This window comes from Schistocerca cancellata, chromosome 6 (genome assembly GCF_023864275.1).
Source record: "Schistocerca cancellata isolate TAMUIC-IGC-003103 chromosome 6, iqSchCanc2.1, whole genome shotgun sequence".
Taxonomy (NCBI): domain Eukaryota; kingdom Metazoa; phylum Arthropoda; class Insecta; order Orthoptera; family Acrididae; genus Schistocerca; species Schistocerca cancellata.
The window spans coordinates 75,167,964-75,186,797 of NC_064631.1; the positions used below are offsets into that span (position 1 = coordinate 75,167,964).

General features: G+C 43.2%; 1 protein-coding gene across 4 annotated transcripts in view; it reads right to left on the minus strand.

Moving 5' to 3' along the window:
* The window catches only part of LOC126191488 (uncharacterized), a 200,275-nt gene that overhangs the window by 101,034 nt on the left and 80,407 nt on the right, over nt 1–18,834 (minus strand). The window contains exon 1 of one of the 4 annotated variants that reach the window (XM_049932374.1): nt 6,496–6,625. The exons of the other annotated variants lie outside the window; for them this stretch is intronic. Within the exon in view, the coding sequence (XP_049788331.1) occupies nt 6,496–6,569 (74 nt within the window). The 5' untranslated portion in view covers nt 6,570–6,625. Of the gene's footprint in view, nt 1–6,495; nt 6,626–18,834 lie in introns of those variants that run through there. 4 annotated transcript variants of the gene reach the window in all.

Below are 18,834 nucleotides of genomic sequence, written 5' to 3' on the forward strand. Positions count from 1 at the left end.
ATAAACCAGCTCAAACCCTACACGCCAGAGCTGCGATATTAGCGACAGTACGGCGCAAAGTATCATGCTGATGACGGCTGCTTCTCATGGTTGGCTGCACTGCATGGAGATGGACTCCGCCTTGAACACCAATCAAAGCACAAGCACAAAAAAGAACTAAGTGTTTGTCCAGGTGGCTGGACAAGTGAAAACTACGAATGAAATTACTCTGCAGCAGTGGCAGTAATGTACATGGCAGCGAGGAACCAGGTCCTAAATTCTCCCCACTAATTCCCAACAGTGACTGACTGTTGTGGAACGCTCTCGATTACTCTCGAATGTTATGGAATGTTCTCGAATGCTCTGCAATATACTCGAAATATCTAGAGGTCGAAACTTCCCAGCCCTTATATCTTCAGAAGCACGCCCTCCAGGATGTAAAGCTGTAGGGCTCTAGTAATGAGTAACGAAGGTCATATTTTTCCTCTTGTGTCATATCTGTGGACATTACTACTCTTCCCAAACTTCGAAGAATTATTTATGACCTGTGTCTTCAGTGAATACAGATTCTGTCGGCTTAAAATACATAACTCTTTGAAGAGAAACCTACAATGGAATTGTGGGTGAAGTCGCACATTATTTTCTCTGTTTCTTTTTTTTATATCCTGAGCTCCTTCTACCCAGCTGACGGGTTACAATAGATAATTATACCATAACATACTACTGAATGAAAATGCGGAATGTACTTTAAGTGGTTGATCTGTTTATTTTCAACTTGATATTGCATCACGATCAAAATTTGCATAAATCGTCTGTTGGCAAAGGTCAAAAAGGTGCTTCCTGCCTTTCGGACTTTACATCCAAAAATTCGCCCTATTGTGCCTTGTTTGCTGAGTCCTGATCATATCACACATTAATTAGTGGTGATAATCTATTTATTACATAAAATTCTGTTCATGTGTCTGTGTATGATTTTTGCGATATTAAGGGAGACCTCGTCTGCAGAGAATTAGCTGCTGCAGCCTGACACCCTCAAAACACATTGTCAAACACTCTTCGAGAGCGTATGTGTTGTTTGCGTACAGCTTCTCCTTTAACATGTCTCACAGAGAAGAACCACATGGATCCAAAGCCGTAGAACGAGCAGTCCAGCCGACCAATCCGTCATCGAAACCTTCCCTTGGTATTGTGTCGTAGACACGTTGGGAGTATTAGCTCCAACATTCCCCTGCGTGAAATACCGTTGGTCTTTTCGTTAGTGTTAGTTCTCCGAAGAAAGATCGCTGTAAATTGTTGAGACATCTACCCGAAGTTAAGGATTGATGGAAGAATATCATACTGCGCTAATCGCACATCACATTCCGGTTTTCACGTCAGTAACGGGCTGCTGCCATAACTGATGGGAACTACAGCGAGTTCCTTCTGCGTATTCACGTTTTCTGTTAACTGCGGGTGTGTTGCGTCAGAATAAAAGAGCCTTTCATTACATTCGTCGTCATATGCAGACACTGCAGCAGCCAGTTGCACTACTGATGTCCAACAACAGTGTCTGAAGTAGTTGCACTACCGTTACTTTGAAACTTTTCTCTGTGAGTTTTTCCGCAGCTCTGTGAGCTGTTGCTTCGGACACAGCAGTCAGGAGTGTTAAATAGCACAACAACTGTCTCGGTCTTCTATCTAAGGCCGCACTTAACTTCAAATGGTTCAAATGGCTCTGAGCACTATGGGACTAAACATCTGAGCTCTTGACTCCCCTAGAACTTACAACTGCTTAAACCTAATTATCCTAAGGACATCACACACAGCCATTCCCGATGCAGGATTCGAACCTGCTGTAACAACAACGACTCTGTCCTATTGTACATATAATTTTTTTTCTTCTGATTTTTCGATAAACTTGTGTAATTAATGCTCTGATTTCATTTCTTTTTTTGTTTCATGTCATTGTGTTAAGAAAACTGTAAACAAGTTTCAATGTGAATATTAATGCTTATGTCAAATGTCAAGCAATATTGTGATAGAATTGAAATGTAACAAATGTTGAAACTGTTGTAAGATGTTTAAAATTGTAACTGTGCGTCTGGTCCATACGTAGGCAATGTGTTAGAATACGTAGAATGCAAAATTTCGGGTTAATACCCTGTCTGTAAGGGAGCGGTAAAAGGTGGATGGCAGGCGAGCACGGGAAAATGCCCACGAGCACTGCACGGCATAACGGGCTCAGCAGTGGTAGTTGCAGTTGGGCATTGGTCTGAGCCACACGTTCTGGATCGAGGAGGCTCTCCTGGAAGACGTAGTTTCATTGAGCTTCGGGTATGCCGTTCCAACGCCCATACAGCATGGCAAAATTCCATAGGCACTAACCGGAAAAGTATTGCGACGCTAAGGAGAAGTAAAGTGCCGATACATCAAGAGCCATAGCCGTGGTTGTATGTGTGCTCTGTGCCTCGCCATCTCGCCGCCCGCCAACCGCCGCATCGATACAAGCAGGTTGAAACATTTAGTACTGTATTCGTATGGACCAGTGTTAATTTTGTTCCATACTGTTCAATAACAACTTAAATTTTACGAGAACTTTCCCATCATTTAATTATCCTCACAACTAACCTAGATTGGGTCCTTTCCAAATGTTGTGCAATCCGAGTGTCCCGAGATGAAAAATTAAAGTTTGTGTTAATAAAAATTACCTGCAGACCTAACTATGTTAGAATGGTGTTTAAAGAATTGTTTTGTTAATGAACCAGTAAATGAGTAACGAAGGTCTGACAAAGTTGGAAGATAACTTTAATATTGATTTAGTAATGGAGTTTAATTATTTCGAGACAGATATAGAGGTATTTAAATGAGTGGGAAATAAGATAAAAAGAGTGGTAACTCATATATTGGAAATCTTGAACGCCTGATAATTTCAGTAATCAATTTTTTTAGTATAGTGAACATAACAGTTTCAGGGTCCCCCCCTCCCCCTTTTATTCATTTGAATTCTGAAGTGTTTTAAATTGAATTGACCAGCAAAGTTAAAGTCAATATAAAATCCAAAATTTATCAGTGTTTTATCTTTATCTAAATTGACATTTTGTTTGTGGCTCGAAATTACTATTTCTAGGGTAACGTATGCCCGATTTTAATCAGATCAATAGACAGTACGAAGTTTTGTAGTAAACATTATAGTGTAGTGTTATGTATTTATGGTTTTTCCCTATCAGTACAGAAAGGGAAACTATCAGTTCAATAGATTTTCTAGTTCTAAAATTTACTATATTAGGCAGAGTTACTACTTGTTGCTTTGCACGAATATCTGCCAACTTGTACAGGGAAGAAACTCAGTTAATGCCTAATTAGGCTGGCGACCGTATTATTAACAAATTGGTAGCATCTCCCGTGTTGTTTTTTGTCCGTACTGACGTATAGTTGCATTTCGAACTTTCTTGACATATCATTGTTATTACAGAATGGGTGTAAGTCTGATTTGCCACCATCCAGGCACACGCGGTCAGTATCTATACAAAAATCCTTACTCATAAGGTGAAGCCCGTCAACTTACCATAGTATAGGCTTCAAGGAGTATCGTGTGCCACGCGCCCAGCGTTACACTGCGATCGTAGTAGTCGCGCGGTTCCGCACTGAAGCGCCTAGAACCGCTGGGTTACCGCTGCCGGACCGCACTTAACTCGCCCATTTTATTCTCGCTTAAAACCCTTGTTACTGTAGACCTCTGTTTGCAAATTATGACAACTACTGAGCTTACTGAGGGGTTAAAAGTGCGTGCCGAACCAGGATTGGAACATGGGCAGTTTGCTGTGTGAAAATTCCTCCAGGCTGTGGCTAAACAATGTCTCCACAATACCCTCTCTTCCAGCACTGCTAGTCCTGCAAGGTATGCAGGAGATTTTCAAAGTCTGGTAGGTATAAGATGAACTACTGGCGGAAGTAAAGATGTGAGGGCGGGTCGTGAGTCTTGCTTGTATAGTTCAGTCAGTGTTAATGCCTATGTGGTGGTCTGGTTGTGGGGGCGACAAATAGTCCTTTGTTTTCTACGAGTGCGTCGCATGTTACTGATCCTGAGTCCTAACTTTACCCAGCGGTGGAATATTTTCCTGCAACAAGGACTCCAGTGGTTCTTTGGAGAAGGGGCTGGACTTTGGCAATATCTATATTTAAATGCTCATCGCTCGCGCACTGAGTTTTGGCAATACTTGCAGACCGCACATGTGGAGGTTGCGCGCAGTACCCGTTATTATCTTAACAGCGTTCTTACCACGTCTCTACTTGGTTGGCGTGTTCCCGGCGCAGCAGGTGCTCCAGGTGCCCTCCTATTCGGAATGAAGCATGACGCGGCTACCCCTTTGATTCGGCCCACCTGCCAACGAGCATCACCTTGTGGGATTTCCAGGGTTCGGGATGGGTGCACTAGATTTCACTGTTTTCCCTTTGCTTAGATGTGCACAAAAAATGAAGTAAATGTAATAAGTAAATTAATATGAGCAGTATGAGGGTGCAACATGGCGATGGGAAGAGGGAGGCATCGTGGCCAGGCCTCGGGATTGGACCGCTGCCCACCTTGTCTGCTCCACCCTGTAGCTGACTGTGGCCCTAACAAATCGACAATACGAAAATAAATAAATATAGTAAAATAAGAAAAAAAAGTCAGTAGAGCACTTGTCCGCGAAAGGCAAATATTTCGATTCCGAGTTCCTGTCTGGCACACAGTTTTAATCCGTCAGGAAGTTTCAAATCATCACGCACTCCGCTGTAGAGCGAAAAATTCATTCTATAACAATCATGACATTGAGAAACGTTTCTTAGCGATCACCAGCTGACATGTACTTGGAACGCCTTGTAGAGTGATATGCGAAGTGAAAAATTAAATTACAGACGACTAAAAGGCTTTTCAACGACAGAAGATTCTCTTTGGTGCAGAACACGTTTAAGCTTTGGTGAAACCTAACTCTCGTGACTCACTTTGCTACTCTGCCCGATAGCTCAACATTCACTGCGCAGTGTTGTGAACTTCCAAGGGCAAAGGTATTCAAACGACCGCTGCTCAGCAGCATAACAATCCCCGTATCCTGCATAACAACACTCCGTAATCTCTTGTCAGACCCACAAAAGATGTATGTCATTAAATTCGTATCAGAGTGATCTACTGTTCTGGCAAAAAGAAAAATATTATACTTCCAGTTTTAAATTACGTTAAAGTAAGTTAATGCCTGTATCTCGATGATAATTGAAACTTCGAAAATACGTTCGACTTTGCTCCACAAGCCTCCACTGGTATAGATTGAGACGATCTACTAATATCTACAACGAGGCAAGAGTTAAAAAGGTGTGTATTTAATACACATAGCTGAGACACTGGTAACGCAGCAGTTGTTGATAGTGGTTGTGTTAGATGTCAAGACAGAGTAGCCATCTTTCTATTCCCAAAATCTAATAGTCCTGTTGTAGCGCAAAATGTACACAGAAGAAAGTAAATACATATTTAAATAAAAAATTAAAAATATTTCAGCTTCAAAATTAATCCTTCAATTTATAATCGAAATAGTGGACATCTTGTGAAAGTTAATTGTAAGTCGTCTCAAGTAAAATCTGAATGACATTCGCTTAGCTGAGGGGCGTCCTTCCTTAACGATGTATGAGTCCTTCGCGCTACGTAACATGCTTGAAAGAACATTACTCAAGAACAGAAAATGAGTGAGTGCTTAAATAATGAAATGAATACGTAAAGGACTGGATAATTTCATTACGAACATTACGAACGGTGTCAATAACGACCGCATATAGACCCAAAGAAGCAAAAACGACGTCCAGTATTCATTTTCTGCAGGCTAAACACTAAATATTTAAAGTGCTGGTCTTTACCACTAGGTATTCGCTCATGGACCAAAAACCATTTCAGAAACCTGAAAAACATTGTTTATTTATTGGCCCAGTGAAGACTCAAAGAAAGCCATTACTTTACGTTTTGGAGCTATAAATTCCTTTATAGTAATGAAATGTGTCCGTATGACAACGACTTCTCCCTCAGAAAACTCGTCTTCCTCCCCCGCCATCTCCCTTACATCTGTTAAACATTCCTCTGGCATCAGGCCGTCAGCCTGGTCAATCGGCCATAGACCAGGATCTGAATAATCCGTCTCGTCAAGGAAAAACTCGGAGAGGTCGACTTCTTCAGCCAGGTCTGCCTCGATGTCCAGTATATACTCTTCCAAATGGAAGTCCAGTAAATCCATTTCCGATATCCACCTAAAAAAACACGGACAAAATTGCTTTATTTTGGAAGGTATTGTACCGACAATTATCCTGAAACATCGTACCCTTGAACATTGTCATTAAAACTATAACTGTAGCATAGCACGTTCTATTAAGAAACTGTTGGCAGCAGCAAGCTGACATATTTCTAAAATACATTATCTGATGATCCGACACTAAGCGTTTGCAGACTATAAGTGAACGGTACGACGAACAGGTAACCTACACAGTACTGGATGTGTGAATTTGTGATGTAGTACTTACTGTGCCACAAGCGACGTTGAAAATATGGTTAAACATGCTTCATCACAATTTAACGAAGTACGTCCGTCTATCATGCTGGTTGTTATTTACTACTAAAGTGATTAACACCGTGTGTATCATGACACTACCGACATATCTCGTGGACCGCGAGTTGCAGACCTATACGATCGTGCTTGCGACATCGATCATTACATGAGGCCAGTTAAGCTGTCTGAAGTCTGTCATGTTTTAATAAACTATCATCACCAAGAACACAGATACGGTCGGGTGTTAAAGGAGAATCTCCCTAATGTCAGTGCCAATTACTGACTGCTTCTACGCCAGTCAAGTCACCAGTGACACAACCACCCCTGCTCGTCCTCCACCTCTGCTCTGTGTCCACGTTGATCACTGTGGTCACCTACTATTCACGAATAATTGGTACTTACATTTCATTTGAGAATATGAGCTCCCAGTGAACCCTGAAAAATAAAATGAAACAACAATAACTTTTCTATCGATTGACGTAGTTGTTTTACTAGACACGGTTCAGCAAATGTATTCTCTTACAGTTACTATATCGCGAACTCTGAGCACTACTGATTTACAAAGAGAAAAAGCTCAGAGGAGGAAAAGACTTTCCGAAACATGTATTTCGGTGCGAAACCAGTTAGTGCCTGTACGTCGCGCGATCCACACGACTGCTCGCCTGCGACCAAAACGCGCGAGTGACGCAGCGATGCCGGCCAACGGCGTTTAGAGTGACCAGTCTGCGAGGTTGCGAGAGCTGCCGGCGACTCACCAGCAGAGAAGCGGGGAGGCGATCTCATCGAGCGCAGCGTTAAGCAAGAACAGAAGCATCTTGTCTGACAGCTGAGCACCAGATTAGTGTTTCCACGTTTACCGCGGCTGTAGAACCATTGTCGAGACAGAAGACAAGGGAGTATCACCATTGACGAGTGTCGCGAGATGAACCTGCTCGCTTTTATTCACATATTCATTTAGCATCTGCATGACATCAAAACATGTTTGACGGTCGTTGTACATACTGACATAGTCTTCATTGCAGTTTTGTAATAGTTTAAGGAATGTTCTACATATATCCATAACTGCGACATAAAAGGAACGTGAAAATACTGAGCCTTGACAGATAAACGTTGCATTTGGTACAAACCCCAGAGGTGTCCACATAGCTCGTTTGCAGCTGGATCTCCACTTTTTGCAGAAGTCTAGCTAGAATAAATTGCTCCGCTGTGCTTAACTGCCAGAGCGTTGTTGTAACGTATGTGGGCAGACAAATTCCGACATTGAGTAATAATGTATCAAGGACTTTCCACTGCGTTTCCATTATTGAGTACCCCAAATATCACGTACATGGGACCGAAGAGTTCAACTACGTGAGAAACGTAACATGTAGATACCAGACTTTTCAAGCTGTACAAGTGTGATGGGTAACATCCGTGTACCAATTTGATGGAAAGTTTTCCGATTTTTGCTGGTTAGATAATCTAGTTTGAGATAATGTACTTTTTAGATACAGGAGCCTGTGCTATTGTACACTGTCGTATCTTCGTGAAATGCAGTAACTACCACATCTCTTCCCATTCCAGTAAGGTCTGAGTCTTCAAGACAGCGACAACGTCAGTGGACCTAAATCAAGTGTAATAACGGTGTCCTCCTGTCACACTCCACTTTACCGCTTTGCTTGTTATCTCATGCTACGTGATGCTGAAGTGTCATTCGATCCAAAGTAATTGGAACGCGTATACACTGATGTGTGGATGGAATGTTTCGAGGAACACAGTGGCGAGTTCCAATTAATGTGCTGGCTCCCGAACTCGCCAGATCTGAACCCGATCGAACGCATCTGGGATGTGACTGAACGTGGTGTCAGAGCCTCCCCCCCCCCCTGCCCTCTCAGGAATTTGCGGGAAATATCTGACTTGTGTATGCAGAAGTGGTGCCAGCTCCCTCCAGCAACCTACCAACTCCTCATTCCTTTTACAGGACGACCCATGCATGCATCAATGTTAACAACATTACATAAGCAACTATGACTGAAATGGGCACATGACCATCGGCACTGGAAGTTGGCGCAGTGCCAGAGCGTTCTATAGTCTGATGAAACCCGATACCTTCCTCATCACGCCGATGCTAGGGCAAGAATGCTTCGTCTTCTAGGTGAGCTGTTCCTTGACACCTGTACTGCGGGATGGAGACAAGCTGGTGGTGGTTCCATTGTGATCTGGAGAACATTCACATGTAAGGCACCATGACGCCCAATGAGTATCATAAACTGACTGCAGACCACGTGCACGACTTCATGATGATTATGTCTTCTGACGGTTGTGGCATTTTTCAACAACAGTATGCGCTATGTGAAAAGGCTAGGAGAGTTGTAGAATGGTTCGAGCAATACAATTTGCCACAAGTTTTCCGTCGGCTCGATCTTGCCAGCACAATCTCTCTGTGTCGTCTTTTCTAATACCATAGGTTGGTAATGGACTGCGGTAGCTATGTATTATCGAGCTCTTTAAGGCTATTCTACTGACATTATGGTGGGGTTCTGGCTGTAAGGTCTCGGTTCCCTCCATTATGTAGCGCGCTTCTTGGCCCATTGTTGACGGTCGCCCTTCGTACGAAGCTTCTTTTAGTCACGTTGTGGCTTAGAGCTCTTTGATTTCTGAATCACCGCAGCAGATCTTCATGGGTTACTAAACAAACTGGCACATGTGTAATATCGTATAGGGCCTCTGTGAGCATGCAGAAGTACTGCAACACGACGTGGCTTAGGGTCGAGTACTGTCTGAAGTGGTACTGGAGGGAATTGACACCATGAATCGTGCTGGACTGTCCATACGTCCGTAAGAGGACGAGGGGGTCGAGATATGCTCAATAATGTTCATGTCTCGGCAGTTTGGTGGGCAGTGGAAGTGTTTAAAATCAGAAGAATCTCCCTCGAGCCACTCTGTAGCAATTCTGGACGTGTGGGGCTTCGCATTGTCCTGCTGGAATTGCCCAAGTCCGTCGGAATGCGCAATGGACGTGAATGGGTGGAGGTGATCAGACAGGATGTTTACGTTTGTGTCACCTGTCAGAGTCGTATCTAGACGTACCAGGGGATCCATATCACTAGAACTGCATACGCCCCACACGGATAGAGTCTCCACGAGCCTCCACCAGCCTCCCCTGCAGGGGCCGGAGATTCTTGAGGTTGTCTACATACCCGTAGACGGCCATCCGACCGATACAAATTGAAACGAGACTCATCCGATCAGGCAACATGTTTCCACTCTTCAAGAGTCCATTATCGGTGTTGACTTGCCCAGTCGAGGCGTGAAACTTTGTGTCATGAAGTCATCAAGGGTACACGAGTGGGTCTCAGCAGCAGTTTGCGGAAGGATAGTACTTCTGTCACATTGAACGATTCACTTCAGTCGTCGTTGGCCCCATTCTTGCAGGATCTTTTTCCGGCTTCAGTGATGTCATAGATTTCGAGATTTACCGGATTCCTGATATTCACAGTACACTCCTGAAGTGATCATACGGGAAAATTGCCACTTCATCGCTACATCGGAGATGCTGTGTCCCATCGCTCGTGCGCCGACTATATCACAACATTCAGACTTACGTAAATCTTGATATACTGCCATTGTAGCATCTCACACAACAACTGCGCCAGACACTTGTTGTCTTATATAAGCGTAGTCGACTGCAGCGCCGTATTTTGCTTGTTTACGTATCTCTGTAATTGAATATGCATCCCTATACCAGTTATTGTGCCGCTTCATTGTATATTTTCGTCAGCACTTTAACACCAATTTCAAAAGCCTGTTTCTGTTAGTGCCGCAGTTTTTATGATTTAGTTCACTTACATATAACGCTAATCGTCAAACAAATACATTCATCACCCTTCCTAACACTTAAATGTATATTCGGTGGTAAAACACTTTTACTTTAAAATGCATTTCTTGCAGTTTCCTGTTTACTATTGGTATTTTCTTCCCTTCATCCGTCATTTCTTACAACATCACTCTAAGCCACAAAAAAAGAATTACGAAAGAAGTATGAAAATTGACCGAAAATTCATATTCATATTTGTATCGACAGAAAATTCATAATCGTAATCTTTGGTGGCCGATGGACGAATATGTGACGCTGCAGCGCAATTTCGACGCGCAGCTGACAAGATATTAAACAGGGAACATTCGATACCAAGGCATAAAACCATGTACTCAGTTAGGCAGTAACTATGCCTCGTAGACAGGCGCATGAAAAATTTACGCAAATGTCTGCATTTGAGAGAGGACGCTTAGTTGGATTCAAAGAAGCCGGTTGGAGTAATCTCCGAATCCTTCAGCATTTGAATAACAGCGATGCCACTATTCGACGATGTTGGCAGGAATGGGAATCTTCAGAGCGGCCCTCAGAGCCCCGGATTCATCACTGTCATCGATCCGATGTCCAACTGATGCTTCAGTGATCACAAAGACCGTTACTAGGCGGCTCACAGAGAGGGGGCTGAGTTCACGGCGCCCCTTGCGCCGACCTCCATTGACCTCTGTGCACCAACGAGCGCGTCTGCAGTGGTGTCGGGCCATTCGGCCTGGAATCTCATTGACTGGAGTAGAACTGTCCTCAGTGAGGAGTCCTTCTTCGAAATAGGCCCCAATGACCAGCGAAGACGTGTCTAGATCTCAAACGAGCGTTGACGTACCGACGTCCACGTCCCCCGCTATGTGGCCCAACAACCAGGAGTTCTGCCGTTTTATTTCATAGCAGGACTCCTTTCGTTGTCACCCGCGCCATCCTTACTGCACAGCGGACGTCGGCGTCATTCTATGCCACGGTTTGTTGCCCTCAATGGTCACTCATTTTGGTCTTACATTTCAGCAAAATAATGCCTGCCCGCACTCGGCGACAGTTTCTATTCTATGCCTTTGTGTTGCTTGCCAAACCTTATCATGGCGAGCAGTGTCGCTAGATCTCTTCCCTATCGAGAACGTTTGGAGCATTATGGGCAGGAACCTCCCATCTGATAATATTATGGCGATCTAACGCGCTAACTGGATGGAATTTGGCACGATATCCCTCAGGAAGACTGCTCTCTCAATCAATGCACTACAAATAAGTGCTTGCTTGCATAAGTGCCAGAAGTGGACCAACGCGTTATTGTCTAGCCCAATTAGTGAAGCTCTTTCTCTAGAATAAATCTCGGAATTTTTCTGAAATTGTAATCAGCTTTCTGTCTCGTCATCACTTCTATCGATTTCCTTCCCATTTCCATACTTCTTCGTCGTGCATCGTTTATTTATTTTATTGTATTATAGTGTATTTCTGAGAAAACAGTAACCTAGTCTAATACTTTTAGTGTGTGAATTTAACATCTTAGTACTCATGTTCACTTTTAGTTACCTTCATCTTGTAACCTATTTCCTAGGCACTATGCATTTCGTTCAAGTGATCTTCCTAAAGTTCACCGACGTCTCTGACACAGCGACAATGTTATCGCAAGCTTTAAAGGTTTTCTTTCTTGACCCCATCTACAATTCACAATCCGAATTATCTTTGGTTTCCTTTATTTCTTCATCCGTAAGTAGGTTGAATAACATGGGCAAGGGTAGATTACAAACATGGCACACTTCAGCCGATGCCTGTAATTCGTGTTCTCTCACTTTTACAAGTAAACTCTGATTTCTGTCCAAGCTGTACACACCGTTTCGCTGCCTGTATTTCATGTAACCTCAGAATAACTTTTTGTAGTCAATACTGCCAAAATATTATTCCATTATTTTGCTAAAAAATTGAAATTTAGAGTAAACAACTTCTCAATGATATGCTTTTTTTTTCTTCATCTTATAATTTTTACTCCATTTCCTCAATTTCCATTGACGAACATGGCGATTGCATAGAGATGAAAAAATGACCTAACGACTTCTAGTATTTTCTGGAAGCTGAACACACAATATGTACATTACTAGTCTTAAACGCTACCTATTCGACCATGGAACTAATGAAAACAGTTTCAAAAATTAAGAAACGTTATTTATTTCTTGACCTAGTAAAGACTCAAAGAAAGTCATTACTCTACGTTTTGGAAATACAAATTTCTTTACACCAATGAAATGTATGCGTATGACAACGACTTCTCCCTCAGGAGAAGCGTCTTCATCCTCCACCATCTCCCTCACATCGGCTAACCAATCTTCTTCTGGCATCAGTTCGTCAATCCACCATAGATCTGTATCTGAATAATCCATCTCGTCAGGGATAACCTCGAAGAGGTCCAGTTCTTCTGCCAGGTCAGCCTCGATGTCCAGTACATATTCCTCGAAATCAGCTTCCAGCAAGTCCATTTCCGATCGCCATCTAAAAACAAACAACGAAAACAAAATTGAATTGTTTTGGAAGACATTATGTGGATAACTATTCTAAAATATATTACCCTTAAACCGTGTCATTCATGTGAGAAGAGATTTGTCAAACTTATAAAGATTTATGATTGTGGCATGGCAAGTTGTTTTAAGGAGTATGTATAACCAACCGAGCTATCAAAAGCATTATCAGCACCAAGCTGACTTATTTCGAAAACACATTATTTGATGATCTTACACTAAGCGTTTGCAGACTACAAGTAAACGGTGCGACACGCAGGTATACTACACCATATCGGATATGGGAATTTGTCATGTACTACTTATTGTGCCCCAAGCGACATTGAACATATGTTAAAACGATGCTTCAACATAATTTAAGGAAGAACGTCGGTCTCTCATGCTCGCAGTTAACTACTACTGAAGTGATTAGCTGCATGTGCATCGTGACATTTGTGGCATATCTCGTGGACTGCATGTTGCTACCCTTTACGATCGTGCTCGCCGTATTGATCATTACATGACGTCTGCTAAGGGGACTGAAATCGGTCGTGTTTTAAATTGCTATCATCCCCAAGAAGACAGATATTGCCGCGTGTCACACCACAATGTCAGAGTCGGTTACGGACTGCTTCTACGTCAGTCACGTCACCAGTGAGACGACGAGCCCCACCCACCCTCTACCTCTGCGCAGGGTCCACTCTGACTACAGTGGTTGGCGATCTTATCTGTATCTCCCCTCTTTGCAAGCACTGACGAGCTATCGTAAACCATTATACGTAACATATATAAGTAAAAGAACTTATCTTCTATTATTCAGAATGACTTGGTACTTACATTTCAGTAGAGAGTATCAACTGCCATAAAAGCCTGAAATAGAAAAGAGAAGAACATGCATTTTAATTACGATTGACAAAGGGTAAGTAGTTAGATTTACTAACAATATGCAATACTAAGAGCTCAAAGGAGCAAAAGGTTTATCGAATCATGTATTTCGGAGTGAAACTTTGTAAGAACTTCGAGACGCAAGAGCAATTGTTGCCTGTATGCCTCGCCAGTCACACGACAGCTCGACTACGACCAAAACGCGGGACTGACGCAGCGATTCCGGCCTACAGCGTTTAGAGTGACGAGTGTGCGAGGATGCGAGAGCTGGCGGCGACTTACCAGCACATAATCGCGAATGCGACGTCGTCGAGCGCAGTGATAAGCACGAGAGCAAGCATCTTGTCTGACTGCTTAGCACCAAATTAGTGTTTCCGCGGTTACCCCGGCTGTAGCTCCATTGTCGATATCGGAGACATGTTAGTCTCACCACACACGAGTGTCACGTGAAAAAACTGCTCAACGAACATTTTTAATGATTGTTGCACTGACCGACATAGTTTACATTGCAGTTTTATAATAGTTTAAAGATTGTTCTTCATATATCCGTTAGCGTGGAATAAAGTTAAGGTGAAAATGCCGAGACTTGATTTAAAAACGTTGGTTTTGATAGAAACTACGCAGATGTTCCGAGGTTCCTCTTTCGGTTTTCTTGTGGTATCCACCCAGCGCGTTCCAAAAATGTCGGTAGGATGACGTGCTCCGCTGTGCCTGCCTACCACAGCATTATCGTAATAGACGTGGGTAGACAAATTCCTGCAGTGACTAACAATGTTTCAAGCATTTTACGCTTATCAAGTGGTCGAGGCCGGAAAGTTCGTCTGTGACACACAATACGAAAATTCCATACTTTTTAAGTTGTACAGCTGTGACGTGTAACGTCTGGTCCCAACTGATGGAAAGTATTTTGGATGTTTCTTGAAGTTTGAATCTTCTAACTTGAGAGATACATGGTTTCTAGATGCAGGAGGCTGTACCATTCTATAGAATCGTATCTTTGGAATTGCAGCGACTATCACATTTCTTTCCATTCCAGTAATGTCTGCTATTTCAAGGCAGAGACATCGTAGTGGTATTAAAGTAAAGAAACGGTCACCTCCTGTCACACACGACTTTTCCACTTGGCCTGTTATCTCAGACTGTGTGATACTGGTGTTCAAATGCGGTGTGCGGTGTGTCCTTTGATTCAAAGTAATTGTGGACGTCTATATTGCAGAGAAATGTCGCTTACATTTTGAGGTGCATTCCTTATCTTCTAGTAAATCTACAGTACTTCTAGAATCAGTTGCTATAAAGACTACGTCGGCGGCAGTTTAGACGCATATTGAGGCCTTCTTCGTCGCTTACACTTCCCCAATACAGATGCTGGTATCGGCCAGGAGTTCGTACATTTTCCTAGCTTGCGTACCTCCGCAATACAAGTCGCACGGCATGACAGAATTATGAGCGATGTTGTCCTCGTTGACCGAACGAGGTGAAACGTATTAACAGCTGAAGTTTTTGGTGTAGACTGTCCTCCACGCTGATACAAAAGATCTGGTAGTACGACAATAGCATCACAATCGTAGCTAAACCTAGGTTTACAGTTTCATTTGCTGCCAGCATGATCAGTTGTTTCATCAGTAAAGATCGATATTATGGCAAGATCTTACAGCACGGTGTGTGTTCTCTGTCTCGCTTCGTAAATAGTTCAAGGCACTACCATAGACGTAATATCCATCGGTAACTGCACGACGACTGTATAATGCCACGGTATAGCGTAAATAAAACCAAAACCTCTACACTTGAGATGCTGCACTTACTATGACAAGTAACCGTCCAACTTCGCTTGCTATGCATTCAAGATGTAGGAGCCTCATCGGTTCTCAGTCAACGATTGGCGCCGGCAATTTAGCCGAACTCTGAGCGAAACTGTGAAAGGGCCTAGCTGATCCGTTGGTGTTATAGTCCAGCACTTCCTTGCGAACACTAGAACTGGACAGTTGATAACAGCTTGACTGCGAATGGTTTTGTTCTTTCAGACAAAGAGACTGCTTAATCTACGATTCAGTCATAGAAGTGCCACCCTCAGATTAATCGAGTAAGTATACACGCACATATAACCGGCACACGTTTGTACTTTCAGAAACACGCTTAATGTCGTTACAATATATCCTGTATTCACCTTATACAAAAGGGGACTCAACACAGATCCCTGTGAGCGACTGTTATATACCAACTGCGGTGAGTGTAGGGTTTTGTCAGACATTCTGATGTATAAGCATGATTTTGAAGAAAATAGTTAAGCTTATCGGTAATAAAGCCTGGAATAACAATCACATTTATTTCCACGCCGTGTTCGGCTTCAGAGATGCCGCGAGCCGCGACTGTTACGAAGTCATTCGGTGTCGTGGGCTTCCGACCCTGGGCTTCGTGGCCTGTTATGTCAACGTGGTGTTTCGGAGGACAAATTTTTTAGCCGTGACGATACCGACCGTCAATGAAAGATGTAATAGTGGACGACCCACTGCTGACCGTTTTTCAATAAGTACAGTCCCTTTCACATTTTATCCATTCTTAGGACTGACTAATACAAAGGCATGCTCAGTATTTTATTGTAATTTTACTTTTTTCTGGCTTTTTATTTTCCTTAGTGCGAATGCTTTGAAATGCCTGCGAGTCGTGTAACTGCGGCGGGACGTGGTGACCAACCCGTTATTCATCTAGTGGGGTGTGGGAAACCGCCAAAATCGTCATCCAGGCTGGCCGGCATTTTATCAATTCTAAATTCTCACTCAATTTTTTTGTAACAAATCCATAATTTGAACATCGTCTGATGTCACCCATCTCGTTATTGCAATATCATTTTACGTTTTGTTTAAATCTATGTATCTTTTTTGCTCATGAAGGCGGAGATCAGTGAAATTGTTCTTTCATTTCAAATTTAGCATTTACAGCATCCTCCTTCATACGTTCACATGTATTTGATTTATTAGGGAGTTTACTTTCGTACCGTACCCCACAGTTCGACAGAATCCGTGGTTCTGCCCCGTTGCTTAAAAACATTCAACATTTCAACTGCTATACTAGCATGTTCCGTGTAGTGATTGACATATAGTCAGTTAACTTCATTACCTTTTTCTCCACTGGGCATTTTCTCCATTAATTATAACCACAGCAGCATTGAGTATGTTTTTCGACTTTTGTTTGGGAGCAAAATAAATAAAGCAGGAAATCCCTTCTTCTGTGTTTTCGATGTATACTGACGGAGGCAACACTTCCGCTGCTGGTGGACAACTGGTGTAAATCAGCAGGAGGCTCTGGTCGGAAAACTAACGGTATGTAAATGCTTGGTCGCAAGTCCCACAGTACCTGCGACACCTACAAAAGGGTCGAAACCACCACAGTCATGAAGGGTAACCTACAGTTCACACAGCTTAGTGTAATCGTGACGTCATTTTGAATTTCTTGATCGTTCTGTTTGCAGCACGTGAGGGGAACATGGCGTTCAAAACAATAACATTCGCCTCAAGTTAAGAGAACGTTATGCTTTTTCTTTACTGCAGGGTTCATTAACCTGCTGGTTACTTTGTAAATAAGATGTGTGAAATTCTGCATTCATATCGACTAGACTCTGAATAAGGGAGAGATTAATGTGTGTGCATGAAGCAACTCGGAAACTTACTGAAAAAGTTTTACCAACTGTATTCCCTAAAACGTCTTTGCCAGCCCGAAAAGTGAGACGACTTGGTAATTTACAAGCAAAAAACGAGCTAAAGCCAGTCAGCGTTGAACTCAGCATCGTATATATTCAACGGTGTATATTAAGTTTATTTTTAAAACACCGAAACCAGTTTCGGGATTGAACTCATTTTCAGAAGAAACAGAACACAGTGATCGACTCGAGTTAGGATGCTGATATTCACAGGATACGTACAATAGTATGTTCTGCAGAAATGAGTGGAATTTGATCCATGTCGGGCTGCAGCTTCAAGGCCAGCATCGATATCGCGGCACGACACCACCTGCCTGTAAAATTTCCCTGCAGCTCTCGTTGTCGCTGTAAACCGTAGGTAATGGATCGCTGTGACTTGAGCATAGCTGCCGGACGCCTTGCCGATGTATGCTCGAACTGTACCGCCAAATCAGTGAGTTTGAAAGAGGGCGCATTATTGTCATGAAAGACTGTGATGCATCCATCCAAGAAATTGCTGCTCGTGTGGGATGAAGTGTTTCGGCAGTACAGCTGGTGTGTTCAGAAGGGTTCACGGAAGACCATAGAACACGACGAGACGGGTCAGGTCGCAGCAGAACAGACCACACCCCCGAGGGGATTGACGCCTCATCCAAATGGCATTGCGGGACAGATTTGCTCTAGCGCAACGGTGGAAGAGTGTAAAACATCGTACACTACCAGGGATGACAGTCCGTCGCCGTTTATTAAGGCGTGGGTTACTTGCTCGTCGTCCACGTCTCCACCTACACTTGACGAATGTGGAGAAACATGCTAGGTGGCAATGGCATCTGGTAGTGTATTCTGTCGTATCCAGCTTGTGTTTGTTTGAAAATGTTGGCGCATTTTGCTTCGCCGCAGACAGGGGGAGCGGCATCGCAGTGACTGACTTCAAACAAGACAATCAGCACCAACTCAAGGCCATGCGGTGGGGGTAGTATTTGGCACAGCCACAAACCACAACTAGTCTGTGTCCAGGGAACTGTGACCAGTGTGATCTACGACAATGACATCCTGCGAACCATTGCCATACCCTTTCTTCACAACAACCCAGATGCCATTTTTCAGCAAGACAATGCAAGGTCACATGTTGCTGCGCGATCTCGTGTTTTCCTAGCACCACAGGATGTTCCGCTTTTGCAGTGACCTGTCAGATCATCAAACGTCTTGCCAATTGGAAAACTGTGGGATGTGGTGAAACGAAAGGTGCCGCCCTGTGCCCAATTGCCAACCACCAGAGATGAACTTTGGAAGCAGGTGAATGCAGCACGGATGGCTATACCAAAGGACGCCATTCGCACCTAATGCACGTCAATGCCATCGTGCATGGAACAAGTTATTAGGGCCCATGGCAGAATGTGTGTCTATTAGACAACTGGACACATGCTG